At 41.7% G+C, this 27,677-nt stretch overlaps 2 protein-coding genes across 3 annotated transcripts in view; one reads left to right on the forward strand and one right to left on the reverse strand.

The window, feature by feature from the left end:
- Positions 1 to 21,922, forward strand: TMEM50A (transmembrane protein 50A). Its single transcript, XM_056123061.1, has 7 exons — positions 1 to 150; positions 2,914 to 3,018; positions 4,790 to 4,902; positions 8,424 to 8,491; positions 12,885 to 12,977; positions 14,534 to 14,594; positions 21,466 to 21,922. The coding sequence occupies exons 2-7, from the start codon at positions 2,926 to 2,928 to the stop codon at positions 21,509 to 21,511; spliced, it is 474 nt and encodes a 157-aa protein (XP_055979036.1). The 5' UTR covers positions 1 to 150; positions 2,914 to 2,925; the 3' UTR covers positions 21,512 to 21,922.
- Positions 21,923 to 24,512: 2,590 nt separating this feature from the next.
- RHCE (Rh blood group CcEe antigens) overlaps positions 24,513 to 27,677 on the reverse strand; it is a 40,015-nt gene continuing 36,850 nt past the window's right edge. For both annotated transcript variants that reach the window (XM_056123051.1, XM_056123050.1), the window contains one exon: positions 24,513 to 24,686. In XM_056123051.1, the coding sequence (XP_055979026.1) occupies positions 24,660 to 24,686 (27 nt within the window). In that variant the 3' untranslated portion in view covers positions 24,513 to 24,659. The remainder of the gene's footprint in view (positions 24,687 to 27,677) is intronic.

Below are 27,677 nucleotides of genomic sequence, written 5' to 3' on the forward strand. Positions count from 1 at the left end.
GCGCGACCCAGCTCCCGAGCCGGTGCTGCTCCATCCGGGTACCCAGCGGCCCGTGGCTGTTTTGTTTCCTGGGCGGAAAGTGGGAGAACGAGGCGTCCCCGCGCGGCGCGACTCCGGGGCTCCAGACTGAGCGCGAGGGAGGCATCGGACGTAAGAGCCAGGCGGGAGAGGGGCCCGGGGACGGGAGGCGGCGGCCTGGGGGCGCACGGGGCTCCGAGTCGGCCGCTGTCTGGCGGGGCTGATGCTACTCATAGGATGGGTGCATCCATCCCCGGGAAGCTGCCGAGCCGGGCTCTGCCCTTCCGGTCACTTCCTTCCGTGTCTGGCCGCCGGCGGGAGAGTCACGACGTCGAGACTCGGCCGAGCAGCCGGACCGCGCCCTCCTCGTGAAGTCACGGGGTCCCCCAAACACCCACACTTCGGAGCGGTGGAAGGAGGGTGGCTCGACTGGTTCTCACGGCCAGGGAGGTGGCCGAGTGAGAGCTAGCTCCCAATTCCAAGTCACAGCCCATTCTGCACCCCCGAATTCTCCGGGTCTTGGAGGGTGGAGTTGGAGGATGAGCGTGTCAGTAACAAACCAGAGAAGAAAGGGGAAGAAAAAAAGATTCGGAGACGTCATGGGGACGAAACAAAATAAACACGTACTTGATTGCTAGTCCTCCAGAAGAATTCAGAATGGGCTTCAAAACTGAACTTGGCCTTAAAATTTAAGCTTATTGACACTGGTGATAGTCACAGTTTTAATGTTTCCCGTTTGCTTTGGTCTTTGGTTTTGGAGCCACACCCAGCAGGGCTCAGGGTTTCCTTCTGCTTAGTGCTCTGAGATCACTCCAGGCAGGCTAGGATGGAAGCTGGGATGTTGGGGATTGAACCTGAGTCAGTTGCTACAAGACAAGCGTCCCGCCTACTATACTATCGCTCCAGCCCCAAATGCTTCATTTTAAGAAGGGAAGTTACTGTTGGATTGGTTGCCCTCTTTTAGGGTATCTTTGGACAACTGTGATTACTGGCTACAGAGCAGCTTTATGGATATGCTTTATGGATATTCATTTCAGGAGTCTGGGCTTCTCCATTATTAGCAGGTTATATGTAACTCAGGCTCATACTCTGATTTCATATTCTGCATTAGAGATAATACACTACATCTGCTACATCTGTTTGACTAAAAATTTACGTAATGTGTTAAAGCAATTTAGGCTTGATGTCATTTAACAGTGAATTAGATTTTTTTTGGTCTGAATTAGCATTCAATTATTTTTTGAACTAGGAAACATTAAAATCAAAGATATTAAAATGAAATGGAGGGGTTGGAGCAATAGCACAGCGGGTAGGGCGCTTGCCTTGCACGTGGCCAACCCGGGCTCGATTCCCAGCATCCCATATGGTCCCCTGACACCGCCAGGAGTGATTCCTGAGTGCAGAGCCAGGAGTAACCCCTGTGCATCGCCGGGTGTGACCCAAAAAGCAAAAAAAAAACCAGAAAAAAAAATGAAACGGATATTCTTTCCATATAAACACCATAAAAGGAAAGGGGGAAAAATGAAGTGATCAAAAGCTCAATGCGCTGTTTAATGTGTAGAAACACAAATTCTGTAATAAAATTACAAATTTGTGCAAGAAGTACTTTTCATCTGAGTCCATGCTGTAACTCAGAGCCATAGTGTTCACTACATTAGTTCTCTTCAGTGGTAAATGTCAAAATCATAATAATTTAGAATGAGAATGAAAATTCATTAAACTTATTAAAAGAATCACTTGAATAAAGTACTTGGAAATAAGATATTCAGGGGAACAATAAACATTAGGTTTTTTGGTTCCCTTTTGTTCAAATTACTTATACCAAAACCATCTTTAAACTTTATTTTTAATCACTTAATCACTTAACTTCCCATTAGTCGGCGATTTGCTCGAGCGGGCGCCAGTAACGTCTCCATTTGTCCCTGTCGCGTGCTAGTGTAGTCCAATGGCATCTGTTCGCTCTGGGAACATGAAGAGCCTCAAACTGATTCATGATCTTCAGGGTCAGGTGACTGAGACCAGTTGTAGTTACTGGTTTTGGCATATTGAATACACAACGGATAGCTTGCCAGGTTCTTCTGTGCGGGCAGAATACTCTCGGTAGCTTGCCAGTCTTTCTGAGAGGGATAACTTTATTTTTACTCAATCAAAAGTGTTTTTTGAATAAAAACCATCTTTTAAATTAAAAAGAAAACTGGGGCTGGAGCAGTAGTACCATGGGTAGGGTAGCTTGGCTTACACGCAGCCAACCCAGCTTGATCCCTAGCACCACACGTGGTCCCCCAAGCCCTGCCAGGAGTGACCCCTGATTGCAGAGACAGAAGTAAACCATATGTATATATATAGCATATATATAAACCCTGAGATATGTAAAACCTGATGCTGCTGCCCATGAATAAATATTAGTACTTGTACATTTAAAAACAAAAACAAGGGGCTGGAGCAATAATAGCACAGTGGGTAGGGCATTTGCCTTGCATGCAGCAGACCGGGGTTCGAGTCCCAGCATCCCATATGGTCCCCCGAGCACCGCCAGGAGTAATTCCTGAGCGCAGAGCCAGGAGTGACCCCTGAGCATCGCCAGGTGTGACCCCAAAAGCAAATAAATAAAATAAAAACAAAACCCCTGATGTTGATATATATATTTATATATATAACCTGATATTGATATATATAAACCCTGGTATATATGAGAATCACATTTTATTATCCAAAATTATAACATAAATTTATGAAACACTAAGGTATTTCAAAAGATATAAGTAGCCCCCCCAAAAGCATCTTTTTTCTTTTATTAAATAATTTTAACTGTTGTTTTCTAGGAATATGTCAGATTTTGAAGCAAATTAATGCAAGTACTTTATTTAGTTGTGTTTTGTTTTGTTTGTTTTTAAGTGACCTGGGAAAATGTCCGGATTTCTAGAAGGCTTTAGATGCTCAGAATGCATTGATTGGGGGGAAAAACGAAATACAATTGCTTCAATTGCTGCTGGTGTTCTAGTAAGTCATTGATAATTTGGGCCTTTATTATTTTGGTGTGTTTGTAATAATTTTGTGTATTAAATTTTTTATAATATATTAAAATAGGCATTGATTGTTTTATCTTTTACCACTTAATTTTAACATTAACATTTATGAGAAAGTTGAGTTATTCTATTTTAACAGTTGAAATAATGATGACATGTGATTATTTTTCTTACTTCATAGTGAAAATGACATGGCAATATATTTTGTACATTTAATTATCTACCTATATATAGGCTTATCATACTCTCAGTACATTAAACCAGGAACTATTCAACAGATTGAAACTAGTCAAGAAAGATTTTTTTTCTGTCCTTCCATAATCCAGAATTAATTTTTTTCTCATCTTTTTTGTTTGTTTTGGGGCCATACCCAGCTGTGCTCAGGGCTCACTCCTGGCTGTGTTGAGGGGACCATATGTGGTGCCAGGGTTGGATCCTGGGTTAACCACGTGCAAGGTAAGAGCCCTGTCCACTGAACTAGCTCTCTGGCCCCTCATAATCTTACTTAAAATATAAATATAAATAAATAAATATAAATAAATAAAAAACTATTAAAATATATTATTTAGAACCAATTTATAGCAAAAAATTATAATTTGGTATTGAACTTACCATCACACCTGAAGCCACTTATAACTTAGCAAAATGAAAAGCAGAGCCATGGAGCCATTATTTTACAATACCAAAAGGATAGCTAAAGTGCTGGAGTGATAGCACAGCGGGTAGGGTGTTTGCCTTGCACGCAGCCAACATGGCCGACCCAGGTTCGATTCCCAGCATCCCATATGGTCCCCCAAGCACCGCCAGGAGTAATTCCTGAGTGCAGAGCCAGGAGTAACTCCTGTGCATTGCCGGGTGTGACCCAAAAAAGCAAAAAAAAAAAAAAAGAAAAGAGGATAGCTAAAATTTTTTAAATAATTTTCCCCATGTCCCATGTATGTATTTTGTTTATATTAATATCCTCTGGAGACATATATCAGTGGCAGACCATTCTTGTCACTTGGAATCTGAGTCACTTTTTTCCTTTTACCTGCAATGAGCTATTGTAACTTAGTGTAGTTTACAAGATAAGATTACAGACTTTAGGGCCAGAGAGATAGTGATGGTGTTAAGGTGCTGGCCTTGCATGTGTCTGACCCTGATCCAATCCTTTGTATCACATATGGTCCCCTGAACACCTCCAGGAATGATCGCTGAGCATAGAACCAGGCCTAAGTCCTGAGCACTTCAGGGTGTGCCCCCAACCCTCTCCCCACACACACACAAAAGATACATAATTTTTATAACAATTTAAAATACTGATAAGACTTGGAAAAGAAGTTCCTGTAAGTAATTATCAACTGCTGGGGCTGGAGCGATAGTATAACTGGTAAGGCACCTTGCCTTGCATGTGACCAACCCAGGTTCAATCCCCAGATCCCCAGCACCCCATATGGTCCCCCAAGCACCACGGAGTAATTGCTGAACACAGAACCAGGAGTAACTCTGAGCATCACAAGGTGTGTCACTCCCAACCCCCCCACCCCCCCACCCACCGATTATCAGTTACCCTCAGACTTTAAGGGTAACCAATATTAAATCATGTGCAAATAAACTATATGTAAGAAACTGCTGTAACATTTAAGAAAAATTGAAAATCATTAGAAGGAATTCTTTCACATAGCTTGATCTTTATTTTTTTTAGCCAGTAAAGTGTGAAGCTGTTGCAATTTCTCATTGTATCATCTTTTTCTTTTTGTTTTTAGTTTTTTACAGGCTGGTGGATTATCATAGATGCAGCTGTCATTTATCCCACTATGGAGGAATTCAACCACTCATATCATACTTGTGGTGTCATAGCAACCATAGCCTTTCTAATGTAAGTGCCATTGTGATACTATTTACATGGATTGTCACAAAATAAAATTTTGTGGGGTTTTTTTTTGTTTGTTTTTTTAATCTTGGGGTCACACTCAGCAGTGTCAGGGGCTCTGTGATCCTGAAATATAATCCGAGTCTCTTGCAAAACATGTTCTCAACTCACTGAGCTATTTTCCAAACCCCAAATAATAGAGTTTTGTAGATTAGAGTTGAGTAGATTAAAAGTAAAGGCCCTTCCGTTGATCATCGATTTGCTCGAGCAGGCGCAGTAACGTCTCCATTGGAGACTTTGTTGTTACTGTGTCTGGCGTATCGAATACATCACGGGTGGCTTGCCAGGCTTTGCCGTGTGGGCGAGATACTCTCAGTAGTTTGCCGGGCTCTCCGAGAGGGGCAGAGGAATCGAATTCGGGTCGGCCATGTTGGCTGCGTGCAAGGCAAACGCCCTGGGTCACACCCAGTGGTTACTCCTGGCTCTGCTTTCTGGAATTACTCCTGGTGGTGCTCAGGGGACTATATGAGATGCGGGGGGATCGAATCCAGGTCAGCCATGTACAAGGCAAGCATTCTACCCACTGTTCTATTACTCTAGCCCCTTTTATTTATTTTGAGGACGGATTTAAAATTTTCAGATACTACAAAATCGATATATTGGACATGAGTTAAAAGTCAAATAATAGAAATGTCATTGTCACTGTCACTGTCCTCCCGTAGTTCATCGATTTGCTCGAGCAGGCCCAGTAACGTCTCCATTGGAGACTTTATTGTTACTGTGTTTGTCATATCGAATACACCACGGGTAGCTTGCCAGGCTCTGCCGTGTGGGCGAGATACTCTCGGTAGCTTGCCGGGCTCTCCGAGAGGGGCGGAGGAATCGAACTCGGGTCGGCCATGTTGGCTGCGTGCAAGGCAAACGCCCTACCGCTGTGCTATCGCTCCAGCCCAATAGAAATGAACTTCTAAAAAGAAAAGTTACCGTCCTCTTACTTCTCCCATCTTTCTCATTCAGTTTTATCTCCCAGCTTCTCTCTGACTATTCTTCTATGCTGTCAATGTTTTTCTCCTTTTAATTCTGTACTGTTGATGTTTAAGTCAGGAAAACTGTGTACTTCTGTTTATTTATCCAACAAATATTTAATAAGTTATTCTATTGTTTGTTTGTTTTTGGGTCATGTCCCACAATGCTCAGGACTTACTCCTAGCTCTGTGCTTAGGGATCACCCCTGGAGGGATCAGGGGACCTTATGGGGTGCCTGGGATCAAATCCAGATTAACCATGTGTAAGGCAAGAGCCCTACCGTTGTATTACTGGTCTGGCCCCTTCAGGAGTATTTTTGGTCTATGTTCATCTAGTTCTGTGCTCAGGGGTTGCCCGTGACAGTGCTCACAGGACCATTTAGTGCTGGGATTAAGGTGCAAAGCAAGTACCATAACACTGTAATCTGGCTCCTTAATAATTTTTTTAAGTTGATAAAGTAATTTTTATACCATTTTGTCAGGTATGTAAAATTTTAAAATATTAATAATTCAGTTCTAATATATATTATAATGTTTATGAAATAGATAAACCCTACAAAACCATATTTTTAAGGCTTTTCTGTGGGGAGGGAGTGTCTCCCAAATAGGGCTCAGGAAATGTGGGCTGCCTCCCTGTTTTTCTTAGCTGGACCAGTGCAAGGGCCCAAAGCTGAGCTGCTCAAGGCCTGTGGCTCAGGGATTACAGGACCTTTTGGGTACCAGTTGGTGGGGCTGAGGGCTCCAGGGCTACTCCTAATAATGCTTCCTTGACTAGGCTCAAGGGACCATGTAATGCCAATCAGACTGAGGTTGGCATCGTGCAAGGACTATGTCTTAACCAGTGTGTCCCTACCGCCACTCCCTTCCCTTTGTTGCTGCAATGTCTGGGAGTTGAATACTTGGTTGCAGTGAGCTGGAGATCCCATAATTGTAACACAGGGTTACATCAGAGGTGTCCCCGGGATTCTACTCAGTGGGTAGTGCCAGGGATTGAAGAAGTCACAGCCTCATTCCTCTATCACTGAGCTGCATTCCCAGACCCCCAAACAGTACCTTACTTGGATCTCTTCAATAGTACATAGCAAAACATTACTATTTTTTTTTTGCTAAACATTATTATTGATTGAAATATAATTGTTTTTCCAGATGCTGTTCATTATTATGAAACTATTATTAAATATGCATCCCAAAGCCAATTTTAAGTAATTTTGAATTGTCTAGGGCCTACTTTCTTTATCAACCATTGCCATGCATGGTTATATGTTGAATATGTCTGAGGTGTGAAAAAGTAGCACTCGGAACCAGAGATAGGATAGCAGGTAAGGATAAAAGAGTGATAGTACAGTGGGTAGGGCACTTGCCTTGTGAGTTCTGATGGGTCAATGAAGTGCTTGTATCTGAGTTGCTGCTAAAGGAGAAAGGGAAGGCAGAGAGAAGGTGGTTGAAGGATAAGAAGACATTTTCCTGCTAATGACTTTCCCATGCCTCTCAGCAAGGGAGATAAGTTCCTAAGAGCTGGCTTCTGGCCCACCAGGCTTTAAAACAGATCAGTATTTCCTAAAGTGGGTGATACTTTAAATACTTAAAAAAAAATAAAACCAGGGGTTGGAGAGATAATACAGCAGGTGCTATACTTGCATGTGGTCGCTAACCCAGGCTCAATCCCCAGCATCTCATGTGTTCCCCTGAGCACTGCCAGGAGTCATTGAGTGCAGAGCCAAGAGTAACCCCCGAGCACTGCCAGGAGTCATTGAGTGCAGAACCAGGAGTAACCCCCGAGCATCGCTGGTTCTAGCCCAAAAATAAACAAGAATAAGCCCAAGCCCTGAGCACAGCTCAGTGTGGCCCAGAAACCAAAGAAAATTATACAGAACCAAGCTGAAGATTGTTCCATCTTACCAAAGTGTAATTTTGTGAATTTCACTCTCAAAATTTTAACAAGTATCAGAATCACCAGAAAGATTTGTTAAAATCCAAGTTGCTGGGCCCCATACTCAGATTTTCTGCTTTAGTGAATTTAGGTAGTTGCAGTTTATCTGATGAGATCCAGGGGATGCTGATTCTGCACCTTTGCTGACATTTATATTAACTAACCTATAATCACTGCCTTAGAGCAGTGTATTGATTTTTGGTGTGTGTGTGTGTGTGTGTGTGTGTGTGTGTGTGGTCACCCAACTGTGCTCAGGCCTTACTCCTTCCTTTATACTTAGAGATCACTCCTGGCAGTACTCAGAGGACCGTAGTTGATGCCAATGAATGAACCTGGGTTGGCTCTGTGCAAGGCAAACCCCACTACTCAGTGTACTCTCTGTGTTCTTTCAGTCTTTCTATATCTGCGGACTGACCAGTGGTTGAAGCAACTTGCTTGAGGTCAACTGAACCCATTAGTCAAAACCTTAAATTTGAGGAAATCTAGCTTTTTATATCTGGTAATTTTGTGTTACAGTAACTTCCCTCTTGAAATTAGAGATACCTTGATTTCTATTTTGTTTATTCACACAGGATCAATGCAGTATCAAATGGACAAGTCCGAGGTGATAGTTACAGTGAAGGTTGCCTGGGTCAAACAGGTAAATAGCTACAAATAACATCTTAATATACTTACAATGAGAATTTTACATAAAAGGACCTTTATCAATTCCTTCTTATCATGAATGAGGTGGAAGTATATCTTGAGTAGAAATTATATGCATATTTTGCTTATGTAGCATAAAATATAAAAGTTGAGTATATAATCCAATATAATATGATGTAGGTATAATTATGTATACAGTGAGTAATATAAAATGATGGTATAATATAGAATTTATATAGTATCTTAAGCTGTACTATATAAATATATTTATTTTGTTTTGGATCTGTTCCTGGCTCTGTGCTTGGGATTCCTTCAGGCAGTACTTGGTGAACTATATGGTGCCAGGGATGTAACACAGGCCACCTTCATGAAAAGCATGTGACCCAGTAGGAGTGATAGTACAGCAGGTAGGGCACCTGCCTTGCATGCGGCCTCCTGGGTTTGATTCCCAGCACTCCATATGGTCTCCCTAGCCCACCAGAAGGGATTCCTGAGTGCAGAGCCAGAAAGCAGCCCATGAACATTGCTAGGGTGGCCCGCTAAAAAGCATGTGCTCATGGGGCTGGAGACAGTACAGGAGGAGGGGTGTTTGCCTTGCACCAGCCTAGCCGGTTCCAGGATTCCCAGTGTCTTATCCATTTCGAAGATTACAGTATTTCATGTTAAGTTCATTTGCACTGCTGTGCGTCCACACCCAGAACTATTTTCATCTTATTCAACTGAAGTGAATAATAGAACTTTGGTCCTTGGATTAGTCCACACCTTTACTCCCGCTAGCCCCTTAGTGCTGGGCATTTGACCATGTTTTGGATGTGGTATCCAACCTTAGCCCAGGTTCTTCTTGTATTAACTTTTTTTCCCAGCTGAGTATGGAATCTGGAGCTTCCTGCAGGCAAGGCATGTGCTGTGTCACAAGCTATGTTCCCTGCTGGCCCCCAGCCCTGCTTTTTTTTTTTTTTTTTTTTTTGCTTTTTAGGTCACACCTGGCAATGCTCAGGGGTTATTCCTGGCTTTGCATTCAGGAATTAGTCCTGGTGGTGCTCGGGGGACCATATGGGATGCTGGGACTTGAACCCAGGTTGGCTGAGTTCAAGGCAAAAATGCCCTACCTGCTCTACTATCGCTCCAGCCCCCCCCCCAAGCCCTTCTTATCTGAGTCATATGTGTCCCCGTGACTCCACGGCCATGTCCCAGAATAGGCAGGATACGGGAAGGATATAAGTGGCATGTTTTTATAGAATGTCCAGTTTATTCAGTGATTAGACAGGTTATTATTAAGTAGTTTCAATTCTGAATTTCAAATATTACATTCACATAGAAAGAAACCTGGATATAGGAAAATTTCAAGCAACTTTTTTTTAGATGGAATGAGAAATTGCAGTAGTAGGCTTTGGTCTGTGCCCTCAGCCTCTCTTCTGGTTCACTCTTTTTTGTAGAAATTAAGCCAAACAGATAGAGAAACACTGACCTGTCGTAGTCTTGTAAACGCTAAGTGAATCCATAGAGGTGAATAGTTGAGGTTGATAGTAAGCTGTAATAGCTAGAACTGGACTCTTACATGGCCATCATATCTCTAAATAAAATTTCTTAGCACAGCTTTGGGGTTAAGGGCCAGTTGTAAGTTTTTTAAAGTACAATGTAATTAAATTGGGCTAGAGCATAGCACAGCCGGTAGGGCGTTTGCCTTGCACGCAGCCATCCTGACCGACTCGAGTTCAATTCCTCTGCCCCTCTCGGAGAGCCACCAAGAGTATCTCGCCCGCACAGCAAAGCCTGGCAAGCCTGGCAAGTTCCCCGTGATCTATTCAATATGCCAAACACAGTAACAAGTCTCACAATGGAGATGTTACTGGGCCTACTTGAGCAAATCTATGAGAGGACAGTGCTACAATGTTTTTTTATAGTCTTGTAAATATTTATGGTGTAGTTATACAATGTCAGTGTGTCACACTCATGACCAAAGTGCCAGTTATCCTGCTCTATTGTCCCTAGGTTCCTTTTCTATCCCCTTCCTCCCACGCACCCTTTTCCCCATTTCCTGCTTGCTATTTTCAGGTCTGTGTTCAGAATCTGAGGATACTGTCTGTTCCCTTGCTTTTTTTTTTTTGATTATATGCAACATGTTATTGAAATCATTGGATTTGTCTTTTCTCCTTGAGACATTACATGCCTAACATGGGACCTTCCAGTTCTTCTCGTGTTGTAGCCAAATGCGAGACTATATTTGTTTTAAAAGCACATCTATGAGTAAGAGATTATTATTTCAGAACTGTGGCTTTATTTTGGGATATAAAGTCAAATTTATATATAACAATTCTACTTATGTGCTTAACAAGGCTGTGTTTTTTTTTTTTTTTGTGAAAATGTGTTCTAATTACATAGAGAAGCTCATCTCAGAATTCATTTCAGACAATCTAATGGTTCTCTTTGTAGCAAGTCTTCATAAATATTGTAGAAATGTGATTTAAAAGCTGGTTGTCTTTGTCTGCTAATGTTAATTCTAATGTCACTTTCTTAAGAACCAGCTATAGTTATTGTAATTTGCTTTGTTGTTTCTGTGAAGGTGAAATATACTAGTGTTTAAATTTACATAATACTAAATACGAATTTTTCATCAAGTACAACAACGTTCCATCAAGTACAACAATGTTTTGGGGAACTGACTTTAAACTTTGGAGCACAGTATATTTATAAAAAAGGTCAAGAATAGGCTTCTAGGAATTCAACAGGGGAACATTGGTCAAAAGTCTTGGACACTTTGGTGGTGAAGAAGTGAAATAACTGTGAATCGGAACTATAAGTGTTACAACTCTAAACATGTGCCCAAAGTATAATAATCAAATATTTTAAAACATGAGTTTACTAACTCTTCAAGCTCTTATTCTCTCTTGAACACGTATCTCACTTGCTTATCTTAATGTTTCTCTGCCTATTTGCACTCTTAGAGGAGCCTGTTTTTTCTCTTGAACATGTAGTTCTCCCTCTCTTTCCCCTCACATCTTTCTAAATAAATCCTTTTTTTGTTTTTTTGGGGTCACACCTGGCAAAGCACAGGGGTTATTCCTGGTTTTGCACCGAGGAATTACTCCTGGCAGTGCTCAGAGGACCATATGGGATGCTGGGAATCGAACCTGGGTCGGCCACATGCAAGGCAAATGCTCTACCCACTGTACTATTGCTCCAGCCCCCTGTATTCTTGTTATGAATAGCATGAGATGTCCTGGAAGTCTAAATTTTATTTATTTATTTTTTGGTCATACCTAGTGATACTCCGGGGTTACTCTTCTGGCTTTGCACTCAGGAATTACTCCTGGCAGTGCTCAGGGGACTATTTGGGATGCTGGGTCGGCCACGTGCAAGGCAAATGCCCTACCCTCTGTACTATTGCTCCAGCCCCTGTATTGCTTATTATAAGCAGCATGAAATGTCCTGGAATTCTAAAATTTTTATTTTCTAAAATTTTAAATGGTTAGGGTCCAGCGGTATCTCTGCAGCAAGCTTCTTGGTTCCAAGATTTATTTGTGAGTCTCTGGATCATGGCCATAATGTGCTTAAATGGCACCTGGAGACAGTTCATGGGTGGGACAGCCAGGATCTCATAGGGGCGGGGAGAGGGGAAGCCGATCCCGGAGTCCTTGAGATGAGGCATCACTCTAGATGAGGCCAGGGACCATATGGGCTGACTGCCAGGGATCAAACACAGATTGACTGGGTGCAAGGCAAGCATCTTATCCTCTGTATTATCTCTCTGGTCCCTCCTAGGAAATTTTTGTAGGAATATTGAGTAGAGGTTTTTTTTTTTTTAATATTTAGGGGGAGGAAGGGTCATACCTGATATTGCTCAGGAGCTGCTCCCTGATGTTCTGGGGAGATCATGAAGTACTGGGGAACAAACCCAGGTTTGCTCCATGCAAAGCACGTATTTCAGTCTTTTAAGACATTTCCCTAGCCCTGAAGTAGAATGTGTGTGTGTGTGTGTGTGTGTTATTGTGTACATAATTGGGGAAAGTACATATAGGCACTTAGAATAGAATATACATACCTACCAAAGCGAAAGGCCAACATCTTTATTGATGGTACTTAGTGCATCTTCTTCTGCTGCTCTTATTTTAGATTTTTAGTGGCAAGTACATGTTTTTTTCTGTTTAGATTTTTTTTGTTTTCTTTGTTTTGTTTATGTTTTGGGGCCACACCTGGTGATAATTAGAAATTATTCCTGGTGGTGTGACCATATGGGATACTTGGGAACAAACCCAGGTCAGCTGCGTGCAAGACAAGCACCCTACCTGCTGTAATCTCCAGCCTCATGGATTTTTCTTTTTCAAAAAAACGTTAATTGACTACTGCTATGTGATAAAAAATTTCTAGTAAAATGTTGTTCTTTTAAGGTGCTCGAATTTGGCTATTCATTGGTTTCATGTTGGCCTTTGGATCTCTGATTGCATCTATGTGGATTCTTTTTGGAGGTTATGTTGCTACAGGTGAGAGAAAACAATTTACCTTTCACTCAAATAGGATACAGAAATTTTCTGTTACTGTTGGTTATTTTATTTTTGTTTTTTGGGTTACACCTAGTGATATTTGGGGGCTACTAGTTCTGTACTTGGAGGTTCCTTGGCGAGACTATGCAGTGTGAGGGATCCAATCTCAGCCTACTGCATTCAGCTTGTTGAGTTGTCTCTCCAGCCCAAACTTGGATTTTTTTTTTCTTTTTTGGGTCACACCTGGCGATGCTCAGGGGTTACTCCTGGCTCTGCACTCAGGAATTACCCCTGGCGGTGCTCGGGGGACCATATGAGATGCTGGGAATTGAACCCGGGTTGGCCGCATGCAAGGCAAACACCCTACCCATTGTGCTATCACTCCAGCCCCCTTTGCTGTTTTTTAATTTTTATTATTTTGGCTTTTTAGATCACACCCAGCAATGCAGACAATTGCTCCAGGATCAGCACTCAGGAATTACTCCTGGTGATGCTCAGGGGACCATATGAGATGCCAGGAATCAAATCTGGGTCTGCCGCATGCAAGGCAAATGCCCTACCTGCTATATTATCGCTCCAGCCCCAGAAAGTTGGCTGTTTTAGAAAAAAACTTTTTTTCATATTCTAGGACCAACAACATGCATTGGATTTATGTCTGGCAATGCTTCTTGAATATTTTGTTTATTTGCTGTTACTTATTTACTGTTTTTAATATTCCTTCTGTTTTTTATTTCCCCTTATAATTTAAGGTCTGGAAATAATAGGTCATAGCTCCAAACCTTGCTTCTCTTTGACTTCCAGAATCTTTATAAGCAAAATATACATGTTCCATAGCTATTTGACAAATTTTGACTTGTTGATTTTTGTGCAGAACTGTAATATCCTACAAGTGAAGTTAATTTAGCTAACTCTCCCTGATAATATGTCATTGTTCCTCTCTAACAGTATTCAGGGAGTTGGGGGTCATACCCACTTATATTCAACCAAGCGGGCCAGATGGTTCTGTGTAGGACTTGAGGTGTGATCTCTCTTGGGCCCTGTGGTTAGGAGCCTCCCAGGGCCACGCCCAGCTGTGCTCAGGGCCCTCCAGGGCCACACCCAACTGTGCTCTGGGCCCTCCAGGGCCACACCCATCGATGCTGGGGGCCACACCCACTCTTGCTCAGAGCCATGTAGTACTGAGGATCAAAACATGGTCCCACCCCTGCGTATCTCCCTGGCCCCTGACATCATTCACTTTTAGATAAAAAAGTCAAGTTATACTTAATGTCATCTGCTTAATAAGTCCAGTTTAATACAAGCTCAGATAAAGCACTAGTTGTAGATTTCTGGCTGAAATTTTGCTTTTATGACAACAGAAAATATGAAAACCAGCTTAATATTCCATGTCAAGTTGTGTGTGTTTAGCATAGGAAAAGTGCAGTTTGCAAAAATAGCACCAGTAGATCTGACTTGATTCATATTTCAATTATTCTTTGAGTAAAGTGTAATTCTTCAATTGAAATCATGTGTTTTCTGAATTTTCTATAGACTTAGAAATTTTGTAATTCTTACAGAAAAAGCCACAGTATACCCTGGAATTGCTGTGTTTTTCCAAAATGCCTTCATCTTTTTTGGGTAAGTTGTTTTGTGTTCTTACTCCTATTTTATTTTATTTTACTTTTTACCTTCTGGGTCACACCCAGCAATGCTCAGGGGTCACTCCTGGCTCTGCACCCAGGAATTACTCCTGGCGGTGCTTGGGGGACCATATGGGATGCTGGGGATGGAACCCGGGTCGGTTGTGTGCAAGGCAAATGCTCTACCTGCCATGCTATTGCTCCATCCCTCTTACTACTATTTTAAAAAATCTTTTAAATATAATAGTTTCTTTTGTGACACTTACTGTATTTAATTGCTTAATTTACACACCTATCCAATGCCTCTCCCAATATTTTTGCAATTTTCATGAAATATGAAGAATATGATTAAGAAAGAGGTTTGTTTTATTTTTGTTTTGTTTTGTTTTGGTGATGCTGGGAACCCAAGGCCTCACATATAGAAGGCTAATGTTTTACTGCTGAACTACATCTCTGGCCTGAGGGAAAAAAATTAGGGATGGGATGTTTGGAGCCATATTCATTGGTGCTCAGGAATCACTCCTGGTGGTGGTCAGGGGACCTTAAGTTGTCATACATCAAACCAGAGTCTGCCTTATATAAGATATGCATCTTCTCTGCTCTGACATCCTGAGAAATATTATTTTGTCTTGTTTTGTTTTTTGGGTCACACCCAGCGGTGCTCAGGGATTACTCCTGACTGCGCTCAGGGGTCATTCCTAGCAGGGCTCAGGGGACTGTGTGAGCTGCCAGAGATTGAACCCCAGTTAGGCACATGCAAGGCAGCATGAGCAAGATACTTTGAATACGTGGTTTATTTGATGTCAGTCTTAAGAATTGGACATACATTGGGTTTTTTTTTTTCAAGTTGTCACCCTTTCCCTTTAATGAACTGTGTGAGTCATGTAGATATAGTTACCTAATACTGTGTTAATTTTATTTATTTATTTATTATTGACTCACTGTGAGATACAGTTACAAAGCTTTCATGTTTGAGTCTCAGTCATACAATGATCAAACCCCCATCCCTCCACCAGTGCATATTTTCCACCACCAATGTCCCCAGTATCCCTTCCCCCATCCCACCCTCCCCTACCTCTATGACCGACAGTTTCCCCATACTCTCTCTCTCTACTTTTGGGCATTATAATTTGCGATATAGATGACAGTGTTCCTTTTAAATCTGTTTCATTAAAACAGTTTTAAAGAAAATCTGCTGAGAACCACTTCTTATGTATTCTTAGCCCCCCAGCCCCCAGCCCCAGCCCCCACCCCCCACTCCAGGTTCTGGAAGATAACTCAGTGGCTTAAAGTAGTTGTCCGACTAGCACTTGGCCGAGAGGACAATCCCTGGTGCTGGGCACACACACCAAGACAGTTTGGATGGCAGCTCTGCCGTTTGGGATTAAAGAGGCCAGATGATGTCTCAGGGCCATAAAAAACTCCCAGGGCTAGTAGGAACTTGTAAACTTAATCCTTGGTTAAAAAACAAAGCAAAACAAAAAACAAGACAAAACCAGCCAACAAAAACCCTCCATGGTTTCTGTGCACCTATGATAGTTCTTTGTCTTCCTCTTCTTCTGTTTTCCTAACTTCCTTTCCCCCCATCCACTGACCAACCAACCTCCTCTCCCTTTCCGTCTCTCTCCCTTTCCCCCGCTTCCTCCCACTTTCCCTCTCCATCGGCCCTCTCTTCCTCTCTCCCTTTTTCTGTGTGTCTGTCCCCTCTCCCAGGATCAAACCTAGGGCCTTACACCTACAGGTCAAGTTCTCTACTGCTGAGCTACATCCTCAACCATTTTGTTTGCTTTTTGAGTTTTGAGCCATGCCTAGAGTGCTTAATGTTTGGGGCTTGCTCCAAAGGAGCTGAGGGAGCATACAGTGCTCAAGATCATATCTGGGGCCAAGCATGAACTCTAATCTGTTGAGCTGTGTCCCTGGCCCCATAGTTCTGTCATTGACGTCATTAGAATTTGTTCATGTGAGGGGCTGTATCGATATTATAGTAGGTAGGGTGTTTGCCTTGTATGTCGCCAACCTGGTTTCGACTTTCTAACATCCCATATGGTCACCTGAGCATTGCCATGAATATATTCTTGAGTGTATCACCAGTAGTAACCCCTGAGCACTGTTGGGTATGCCCCCCCCAAAAAAAAAGAAAGACAAAAAAGAATTTGTTGATGCAATTTGAGACATGAAAGGAAAGTCGTAACATTTTTATCTTTCCGATGGATGCGATGACAAAGATCAATCAAACCCCCTAATATTTTTACCAGTAATTCTCTCAAATCATTCTTTCCTGGATACTTTCCCTTTCCCCTACCACCCTGCAACAAGACTTCTCTTTATCCTCCATATCAGAACTTCTGGGGCCACACCTAGCAGTGCTCAGGGGTAACTCTCAGTTCTGTGCTTGTCATTTAGTCCAGGCAGTGCTCAGGGCCATCCAGTACTGGGATTAAACCCAGGCCTCCCACAAGCGAAACAAGCACTCCAGCCCTAAAGCTCTCTCTCTCCCCCTGTATAATGAGTTCTTATCCTCTATAGCAGAGGTGGGCTTCTAAAATTAGGGAACTTCCAGACGCCTGTATGCAAGATGTTCCCTGATATTTCTGCGAAGAGAGTCTATGGTTTTCATCAGGGTTTCAAATAAGTCCCTAATTGGGAAAGGTTAAAAAAACAACAACAAAAAAAACCTAAAACCCTGCTGTTTATTTTAGTGCACTTCCTTCCTATCTTTTCCCATCTACCCCCCAAAAAGGAAGTAGTATTCCCATAACTGCCTGAACCACTCATAAAATGCTAATAATTTCCTTTTAGTAATAGCAGTTGTAACTCATACTTACTCTGTTCCATCACCAGGATTTTTTGCAATTTACTGAAACCATTTTAGAAATAAGAAAAGTGGACCATAGATGTGGCAAGACACAGCCTCTATGGGTCATCATACCTTTTAGTCTAAAACTGGTGGTGAAAACTCAAGAGTTAAACAAACCAGTGCTACTACCCATACATGACAGGACAGTCCTGAAACGTAGATCTGGTCCCCAAAATAAATAGGGTTTTAAAAAGTAGGTAAACAAACAAATTCAATTCTAGCTACCATTATCAAAATAATTGTAGCAGATTACCTGCTGTTCTGATTTATTAAGAACAGTACTCATCAGCAACTTAGAAAATACTATTTCAGATATTAAACAGATGTCACTATTAAAGATCACCATCTGACAGTGTAGGAGGAAATGGCTTTTCCCCAGGAAGCTCTTCAGATTATAGTCTACTTCTGTTGCCAGTATTCTTGGTTCCCATGTCTCTTAGGCTTTCTGCAGAGTAGAGACCCTAATAGCTATTTTTGTCTTTCTTTTTTGCAGCAGTAGGTCTAATAGGAACTGGAATAGCAAACCTTAAATTATGTTGCTTTGGAGGTTATTGAAATCCTTTATTAAGAGAAATTAATAGACTTTAAGCAAAAAGTTCTGAAAGTCTACTTGGACATCTTGTTTTCAGTTAAAACACTCAAGTGTTTACCGTTATAAAAAATTTGATGAACCCTGTTCTAAATTGATTGTTACAGAACTTAGTCCTATATTAAGTTCCTCCCCAGCTGAGGAGTTTCCTTTCCTTTTCCTTCTATTGTCCAATAAATGTTTCTACTCTGCCCCCCACTCCACAAAAAAATAAGTTGATCATTACAATTGCAGGTTTAACTTTGAGCACATAACAGTAATTAGAAGGCAGATTAGAAAAAAAATGAAAGCCAGCATATGCTATTGAATATCTACATCTGTGCTCAGTTTCTCCCTTACGCATGCCCCCACACCTAAGTCCTGTTGAGTGATTCTCTCTTAAATCTGTTCCCTCTTTGCCCGTTTCCAGGTTTATGTTGCATCATTATTCCCCCCTGAGCAGTTTGCATTTCTAACTGGTTCCTCCCTTGGATCCAAGTTTTCATGTACCAGTTTTCCTTCTGAAACACTTCTAATCTCCTTATTTGTCATTGAAAAAAAGTTCCACTCTGGAGGAGTTGGCTGCGTGCAAGGCAAACGCCTTACCGCTGTGCTATCGCTCCCGAGTTCGATTCCTCCGCCCCTCTCGGAGAGCCTGGCAAGCTACCGAGAGTATTGGATATGCCAGACACAGTAACAACAAAGTCTCCGATGGAGATGTTACTGGGCCCGCTCGAGCAAATCGACGATCAACGGGAGGGCCTTTACCTTTACCTTTACCTTTACCTGGAGGAGTATACAGGTGGGATCCTTGGAGAACTGGTCCTGGAGTCTCCCAAGCACCATGAGGCTGGTCCCCAGCACCACAGAGCCCAGGTGCTTTACATCCTCAGTCTTTTGCATTGAACCACTGTCCTGATGGGCTGAGCCCCCAGGTCCCATGGACACTGCTTAGTAGATCCATGCTTCCCCATCCCCTCCCCCCCTACCCCCCCCCCCCACACACACGTGGAATTTTTGTCTTGAAAAACAAAAATGTGTAATGATCCTGGGGTCTCGCACAGAAGTTACCAGTTGAGCAGATTCCTTTTAAATAAGTATGTATCTCTGATAGCCTCATTCCATGCGTTTCCTGGGACTGACTACCACTTTCTCCTTTTAGTAGACCTGACACCTGTGTCTTGGCACCCATGCCCATGGTATTTTCTTATGGTCAGTTGACTTACCAAATATTGGCCTCTGGTCTCTATGGTTCTTATCTCTTAAAACTTTAATTTTGGACCAGAGAGGTAATAAAGGGTTTAAGGCACCGCCGTGCATTCAGCTATCCCCAATTTGAATCCCTAGCACCACTTATGGTTACCCAAGCACTGCCAGTGCTTGGGTAATAACCATTACTCAGAGGAGTAATAACCAATATTCAGAGGAGCCAGGAATAGCCCCTGAGCATTGGTGGGTGTGACTGACTGAAACCTTCCCTATATCTACATATATATACATATATTCCTGCTTCTAATATCCTTATGCATATAATGACCCACTTGTCCCTCAAGCTGAAAACAACCATAGATACTTCCCTACCTAAACCTTAGACTGTGAGGGCATATTCCTAATACATCTCTCTCCTGTGGCCTATGAGCTTTCATTTCTCTTTGCCTTTTAGCATGCTGTTTCTCTCTAGTAATCTCAGTAGGTATTTCCCTCTGCCTCCCCCCCGCCCCCCACACACACATACTGATGGTGCTCAGTAATTACTCCTGGCTCTGTGCTCAGGGATTACTCCTGGCTAGCTTGAGGGACCGTGTGAGGTGTCAGAGGTCGAACCCTAGATGGCTGCTTGCAAGGCAAGTGCGCTACTTGCTGTACTATCATTCCAGCCCAGTAGTTTTTATTCTTACCAACCTCCATTCAAATTTCTGCTTGTTCTGTAAAGCACATTTCAAATAGTATCACTTCTGTATATCCTTTTCAACACATACAGACAGGGTAAGTTCTATGTTTCTATGCTTCCTTAACATTTAGTACAGATTAACACTTTCTCCTCCAGGAATATTTCCTACATTGTGTCCTCAAGAATGTGAGTAATTGGAGTCAAGGACTGTATTTCATTTGTCTTTATAGCTCAAACCTCCAGCACCTGCAGCATGCCCACAAAAAAGGGCTGTTGCATGAATTTGATCAAATTAGACATTGTCAGTGCCAGAGTATAGTATAGTATAGTATAGTATAGTATAGTATAGTATAGTATAGCATAGCATAGCATAGCATAGCATAGCATAGCATAGCATAGCAGGTAGGATGTTTGCTTTGCATTCAGCCAAATCAGCTTTGATTCCTGGTACCACATATGGTCCCAGAGCCCCACTAAGAATGATCTTTGAGCACAGAACTAGGATTAAGACCTGAGCACTGTCTGATGTGGCCTAGATTCCCTGACCCCCACCCCGCCAGCTATTCCCTCCGGAAAAAAAAAAAACATATTGTTATGCACTACATACTGTATAGTCATGCACTTTACACTGGTTAACTTTATTTTTATTTATTTATTTATTTTGGCTTTTTGGGTCACACCCAGCGATGCACAGAGGTTACTCCTGGCTTTGCACTCAGGAATTACTCCTGGCGGTGCTCAGGGGACCATATGGGATGCTGGGAATTGAACCCGGGTCGGCCGCATGCAAGGCAAATGCCCTACCCGCTGTGCTATCGCTCCAGCCCCTGCACTGGTTAACTTTAACTTTTTTTTTGTACTGGGGCCACATTGAGCAGTGCCCAGAAGTATTCCCGATTCCAAACTTGGGATTACTCCCAGCTTTGTTTAGGGGATTATACAATGCCAGAAATCCAACATGGGCCTGCTTGACCTTTTATTTATTTTTGTTTTATTTTTATTTTACTGGGGGGCTGGTGTGCACCCTGTGGTGCTCAGGGTCTATTCCTGGTTCTGTGCTCACCCCTGTCAGTGGTTGGGGAACGATGTGTGGTGCTGGAATCAAACCAGGGTGGCCGTATACAAACCAAGTACCTTATATCCTGACCTATCTTTCTGCCCCCTCATTAACTTTTTTTTTTCTTTTTGGGTCACACCCATCGATGCACAGGGGTTACTCCTGGCTGTGCTCGGGGGACCATATGGGATGCTGGGAATCGAACCCGGGTCGGCTGCATGCAAGGCAAACACCCTACTCACTGTGCTGTCTCTCTAGCCCCTCATTTTTAAAGTGATGTGTGTGTTCACTGGTCATGTTAAGGATGTAGGGAAGCCAGTGTAAATATAAATAGTGCAGTGAAGCCTAATAGAAGAATTTACTCCCTTTTATCCATTTCACGTATGCTTTCATATGTCATCATTTTTTCTTTGCAGTTTTCCATCATTTTTCAAAGATCACTTATTTCTTTTCCCAAACTAAGCTAGTCATGTGATTTTTCTTAATTTATTCACAGAGGACTGGTGTTTAAGTTTGGCCGCACTGAAGACTTATGGCAGTGAAAACATCTGATTCCGTTCCCCACAGCAGTCCCAAATGGGTTTGTTTGTTTGTTTTTTTACTACTCACTCCCAATCTTGTGATGTCATTTTCTAAACTTGTTTCTGAGTATAGTCTCAGCTCCAATTTGTGTAATACTGAGATCACGAGAACTCCTATTTAAAGAACAAAAAGTCTATTGTGATATGCATTTGACTAACTTATAAAATGTTACAGAAAAATATTTCACATGAATAATTTTTAAAAGTTTTATCATGGTATAATTTGTAAAAAAAAAAAGAAATTATGAATGTATTATATATGAATACTTGTCATAATCAAGGTCCAGAACTACAATTAAAGAACTCTGAATTGAATGTTTATTTAAATGTGGCTTCCTCTGTGTCAAGTTTTAAATAAAAAAAATAAGCATTCTCTTGTTTTTAAAAACTCCTCAGGGACCTGGGAGGTAGCTCAGTGTCTTAGAATGCCAGCCTTGCCAGTGTAGGGCCCTGAGGCCAGTCCCCAGTGCTGCGGCTCAAGCCGGATCCAGGTAGCTCTGCTGTCTGTGAGTCCCTGCGCAACACTCAATTTCCAGCAGCCCCTCAGAGAAAGGGCTGCGACCTAGTTGTGCACCTCACCTGATGACTACAGCCACCAGAATGTGCATGAGCTAAGGAAGCTCAACCCTTGGTGAGTGATGGGGCTGAGTGTGCATGCACCCCAGCCTAACGTGTGACCCCCGACAAGTACCATAGGTAAACACGTGAGCCCCACAGTCAGGTATGTGTACAAACCTGCTCATCGCAATAGCGAAGGGAAGGGCAAGGAAAATAAAATGTTGGGTTGTTTAAAATTTAAAAAACTATTTGCTTTTTTGTGTGTTTGGGGTTTTTTTTTTTTTTTGGCTTCTTGGGTCACACCCAGTGATGCTCAGGGGTTACTCTTGGCTCTGCACTCAGGAATTACTCCTGGTGGTATTGGGGGGACCATACAGGATGCCGGCATTCAAACTTCGGTCTGCCGCATGCAAGGTAAATGCCTTACCTGCTGTGCTATATCTCCAGCCCCTAAAATAAAAAACTGTTAAGTGGCCAGAACCCTTTCACTAGACTTTGTATTTGACTTATATGGTTTTACCCAAAGTCCTGTCGATATTCCAGTGTAGACAGCTTTTGAGAGTTGTCCCAAGGGGTGAATGAACAGGGCAGAAGCTCTGTGATCCAGCCACCACAATGATATATATATGTATATTTCAGGGAGCAAGGGTTGGGTAACAACTCAGGTATCCATGACACATGAGCCCTGTGGGACCTTGACAAGGGTAGAAACTTGACACTCTATTGCATTTCACTCAGGCGAGACATTTTTTTAAAAAAAATTATGTTTATTAAAATAGTGATTTACAAAAAGTTATTCATAATACGTTTCAGGTATACAGTGATCTAACACCAATTGCTCCACCAGTGACTCCAGCAGTGACTGGGCCACACCTGGTGGTGCTGAGGGTGTACTCCTGGCTCAGGTGCTCAGGGATCACTCCTAATAGGGCTATAAGGACAATATGGGGTGCCAGAGACTGAATTTGGCCTATTGTTTGCCAGGCAAGTACCCTGACCATTATACTATCTCTCAGGCCCCTCGTTTTATCTTTATGCTGAACTTCTAAGCTCCAGATAGGTCTATATGTTTCAAATTAACTATGGGTAATTTTCATAGTCGGTTACTCTTTGGAATACCATTATTTTCCCTAAACTCCCCATCTTGGTAAAATGGGGTAAGGGGCATGACTGTTCTCAGTGATGCCCAATCTGTGGAATAGACCTGACAGAGTCAGTGGTGTTCTGTGGTGCTCGGGGGGCTGGGGTGGGGGGGGCATGCTGTGCAGGAGGTTGAACTCAGTGCCCTGAGCATGCTAGGCATGTGCTCTACCACTTGGGCTATCTCCTTGGCCCCTGGGTGCTTGTTTGCTTCTAAAAAAGAAACTAACTGGGATATATACTGCAGCTTGAAATACTTTCTTACATAGGGGCTGCCGCAATAATACAGCGGGTAGGGCATTTGCCTTGTAAGCAGCCGACCTAGGTTCAATCGCTGGCATCCCGTGTGGTTCCCTGACCACCGCTAGGAGTAATTCCTGAGTGCAAAGCCAGAAGTAATCCCTTAGCATCACTGGATGTGACCTAAAAACAAACAAAAGAGATGTTTCCTTACCTAAAACATGTTATAATTAGCCCCTCATTAAATTCAAACTATCTCTTAGATTAGTGTTTCTCAACCAGGAGATGATCCCCAGGATATTCCAAGGGCCCATAGGTGAAGATTGCATTAATGGGGAGCCATAGCGTAAGACTAAGGGATCAATCAGTAGGATGGGGGATGGGGAAACAAGGTTGGAATGGGGCCATATTCTGATAAAGGCTGAGAAACAGTGTCTTAGTTTAAATTTGTGGTACTCTTCCACGTCCACCGTTGTTATCTTCTGGTGTATAAGTTTTGAATATTGTTTTGTCAGTAAGATGCTATTCAACAAATGACTTTTTTCCTCACAACAAACCATGCATGATTTTCAGATACATAGGATATAAGAATTGCAGGAGATCTTTGAAATTGAAGGACATGTTCTTTTTCTAGGATTTCCTCGAGGTCATAAAACTAGTATTTTAATCTTAACATAGTTTGCCTCCACAATATCTTTCCCCTCTGTTAATTTCAGAATGTGTTCAAGGTAAATAATTACTTTGTAAAACTGATGGAATAAAGGCGTCTAAAAGAACTAAATACAAGTGAGTACTTGTTATTTTCTGGGGTTTTTTTTGTCATCTATTTTGTTGATATCAACACAAGGTAACTGGGTAGCATACTTTAATAAAGCATAAGAAAGAATTTGAGAACTGTCAATAAAATTGAACCCAAATCTTATGTCTGTACCCAAAATGTTAATAGCATCATTTTTAATGAAACTGAACATTTAAAGTTAAACAGAAATGACTTCTTAAATAAGTTTCTTTGTCTTTTATTTTTAACATCAAAACCATCTTTGACTTTGTATTATTGCATTGTACATACAGAGACTTTGCAATGGGCTTGTCACGCAAAAAAGGTGGGCAACAGTGAAAGGATGCTGTCTTATTTGTAAACAAGCCTTGTTTTTTTCTTGAATGATTTTGTTTAAAATCCAGTAGCCAAATGAGGAAACTGAAAAAGAAAAGCAGACATTTTTATTACAAGTGAATTTAGATGCTGTGTGTTGTGTGTGTGTATGTGTATTGTTTGGGTCAGACTCAGAGGTACTTGGGGACTACTCCTGGCTCGGTGCTTGGGGGGATGGGAGTAGGGGCATGTGATGCTGGAGAGTGAAGTTGAGGCTTCCACACACAAAGCAGATATTTCAACCCTTTGAGCCATTTTCTTGGTCAAACCTTGTATTTTTGGTTTATACACATATTACTTCTTTTATTTAATTTTTTTTTTTGGCTTTTTGGGTCACACTCGGCGTTGCACAGGGGTTACTCCTGGCTTTGCACTCAGGAATCACACCTGGCGGTGCTCAGGGGACCATATGGGATACTGGGAATCAAACCCGGGTCAGCCGCATGCAAGGCAAACGCCCTTTCGCTGTGCTATCACTCCAGTCCCTATACACATATTAATTCGGACCTGATCTTTTGAAACTTTTGTTGGCCAGACTGTTGTCTCATTTTAAAGGCCTTAGAAGTTCCTGCGTAAAGTCTGAATCAGAAGAGCTCTTAGCTCGATCTCATTTCCAGTAGTGTACTTTGAATGGATTTTTGTTTGAATGCCTCCAGTGATAGGGACTCACTACGATATACTTATTCCATTTTAAAGGCAGTTCAATTTGTTAGTAATTTTTATTGCATTGCCTATTGGGTTAGTGATGTTCTTTAAAGAATGGAAATCATTTTTCCTTTTCTGTATAATATTCTTGAATGTTTGAAGGTTGATTTTAGATTTCTTTGGGTCTTTTGTAAATTGATTGTGATCCTGAGTTCTATTTCCTCTGACTTGTAATTCTCAGAGCTTCAGTCTCACTATCAATGAAATGGAGATAATACTCTCTTCTTGAGTTATTGCGAAGATTCAAAGTATAACATGTTAGCATACTGACTGATACATAGACAGTTAACCCATAAATGTTAGCTATTCAAATTGCCAGTTCTAGAATCCTGTCATCCAAGACTATTCAGATGCAGTAATGTTGAATGGCAGGGTGTACTCTGGCACAGCTGAAGAACTCAGCAGTCTGCTTCTATGAAATGTAATAAGGGGATTAAGTAATGTGTAAAATACATTTTTAGATAGTTTACAAAAACATGCTGAATTAGTCAGCCTTGGAAATGTGAATTCTTGCCTCTTTAAATGGCCCTTTGGTTTCTCAAATGCGAACTGTTGTATCAATGAATAAATGATTCTATTCAACTCTGAAAAATAGAAGACCAGAGGGAGAAATAACTGTTGAACACACTCACATATGCTGTGTTTTTAGAGCCAAACAGATATCGATTCAGATTCCTCTATTTCCTGTCCCATTTATTAGCTCTGTATTTTAGAGAAGTTGCTATTCATCTTTAAGATGAAGATAATATCATATATTGTTGAAAAGCATCTAGCCCAAAATTAGAAACAGGGCTTGTAATAAATGGCAGCTCCGATAACTTAAGCAATCTTTTCTGCTTGACTGAACCTCTAGTGCTAAACTCTCACATTCATGTGGTGGTTGCCATTCTACAGAATATGCTGTGGACATGATCATCTCATTTGCTCTTCTAAAAACCCAGTGAGGCAGAACAGAGATCACTGTTAACCAGTGAGAGAGGTGAAAGAACTTGCCTACTTGTGCCACCTTGCAGAATGGTAACTAGAACGCAGATCTTCTCATTCAGGGTACCACACTCAGTTCACAGTTCACCTGCTGCTGTGGTAGCTATTCTTTTTTTTTTTTAATTTTTTTTTTAGATTTTAATTGTGAAATTATATTTTTGAATATGCCCCAGAAAACTTTGAGCAAATACAAACTTTAAAAAGGGAATCATCATGATTGCCACTCAATGCCTGTTTTGCAAACCACAACACCCAAAAGGAGAGAGAGAACAAAGGGGAATGCCCTGCCACAGAGGCAGGGTGGGATGGGGGGCGGGTGGGAGGAATACTGGGACCCGTGGTGGTGGGAAATGGGCACTGGTGGAGGGATGGGTATTTGATCATTGTATAATTAAAACCCAAGCACAAAATTTGTAAGTCTACAACTGCATGTCATGGTGTCTCACTAATAAAAATTAAGAAAAGAAAAGGGGGGGGATCATGGGACTGTAGCGATAGCACAGAGGGTAGGGCATTTGCCTTGCTTGCGGCCAACCTGGGTTCGATTTCCAGCATCCCATATGGTTCCCCAAGCATCGCCAGGAGTAATTCCTGAGTGAAGAGCCAGGAGTAACCCCTGAGCATCTCTGGTTGTGACCCAAAAAGCAAAAAAAAAAAGGGGGGGATCACATTGACGTATTCAGGGTTTCACTGGTTCAGAGAGTTTACATTAACTCAAGAGATGACATAAATAAATAAATAGACATGACATAAATCTGTAAAAATCTCAACACCTTTAAACTTTTCTTTTTGTATCTGGGCTCTTACATATAAAATCGGTTGTGTAAAATTAAACTATAAATGTATACTTAGTCACATAATACTTATTAATTGTATGCTCACATGTAGTTTTATTTAATAAAAGAAAAATCTATTATATTCTCTTGAAATGGCAACACATGCACTTATGAAATCTTTTCACACTGTATCAAAGGGTTATCATCAGTGGTTATATTAGTTTCTTACAGTTGCTATAGTAAATTGCCATAATCCTGGTGCTTCAAACAATACCCACGAACTATGTGGTAGCTCTTTTTAGGTACGTTTTCTTAGATTTCATTTATTTATTTAGAAAACATTTATTGCAACTCAATCATCATATTTATGATATGCCTGATTAGTTAGCAGAGAGCGTGGTATATAGTAGTTCTTCAGTAAGTGTTCATGGAATGAAAAGAGGGATTAAACCAGTTTCAAGTCCTTTTACTAGATTGCTTCTGTCAAAGGGACAAAAGCATTTGCGGGACCATGGAGAAACTGTTGAGCTAAGCTCAGTGTCAATGGTTGTCAAGAGTGAAGGATGAGACA

Source organism: Sorex fumeus, unplaced genomic scaffold, assembly GCF_029834395.1.
Source record: "Sorex fumeus unplaced genomic scaffold, SorFum_2.1 ptg000047l, whole genome shotgun sequence".
Classification (NCBI taxonomy): domain Eukaryota; kingdom Metazoa; phylum Chordata; class Mammalia; order Eulipotyphla; family Soricidae; genus Sorex; species Sorex fumeus.

Excerpts from the sequence above, each read along its gene's own strand:
- TMEM50A (XM_056123061.1), top strand. The coding sequence starts at position 2,926 with ATGTCCGGATTTCTAGAAGGCTTTAGATGCTCAGAATGCATTGATTGG. Across the intron at positions 3,019-4,789 it reads CAATTGCTGCTGGTGTTCTA|TTTTTTACAGGCTGGTGGAT; the intron begins GTAAGTCATTGA and ends TTTTGTTTTTAG. Across the intron at positions 8,492-12,884 it reads AGGTTGCCTGGGTCAAACAG|GTGCTCGAATTTGGCTATTC; the intron begins GTAAATAGCTAC and ends TGTTCTTTTAAG.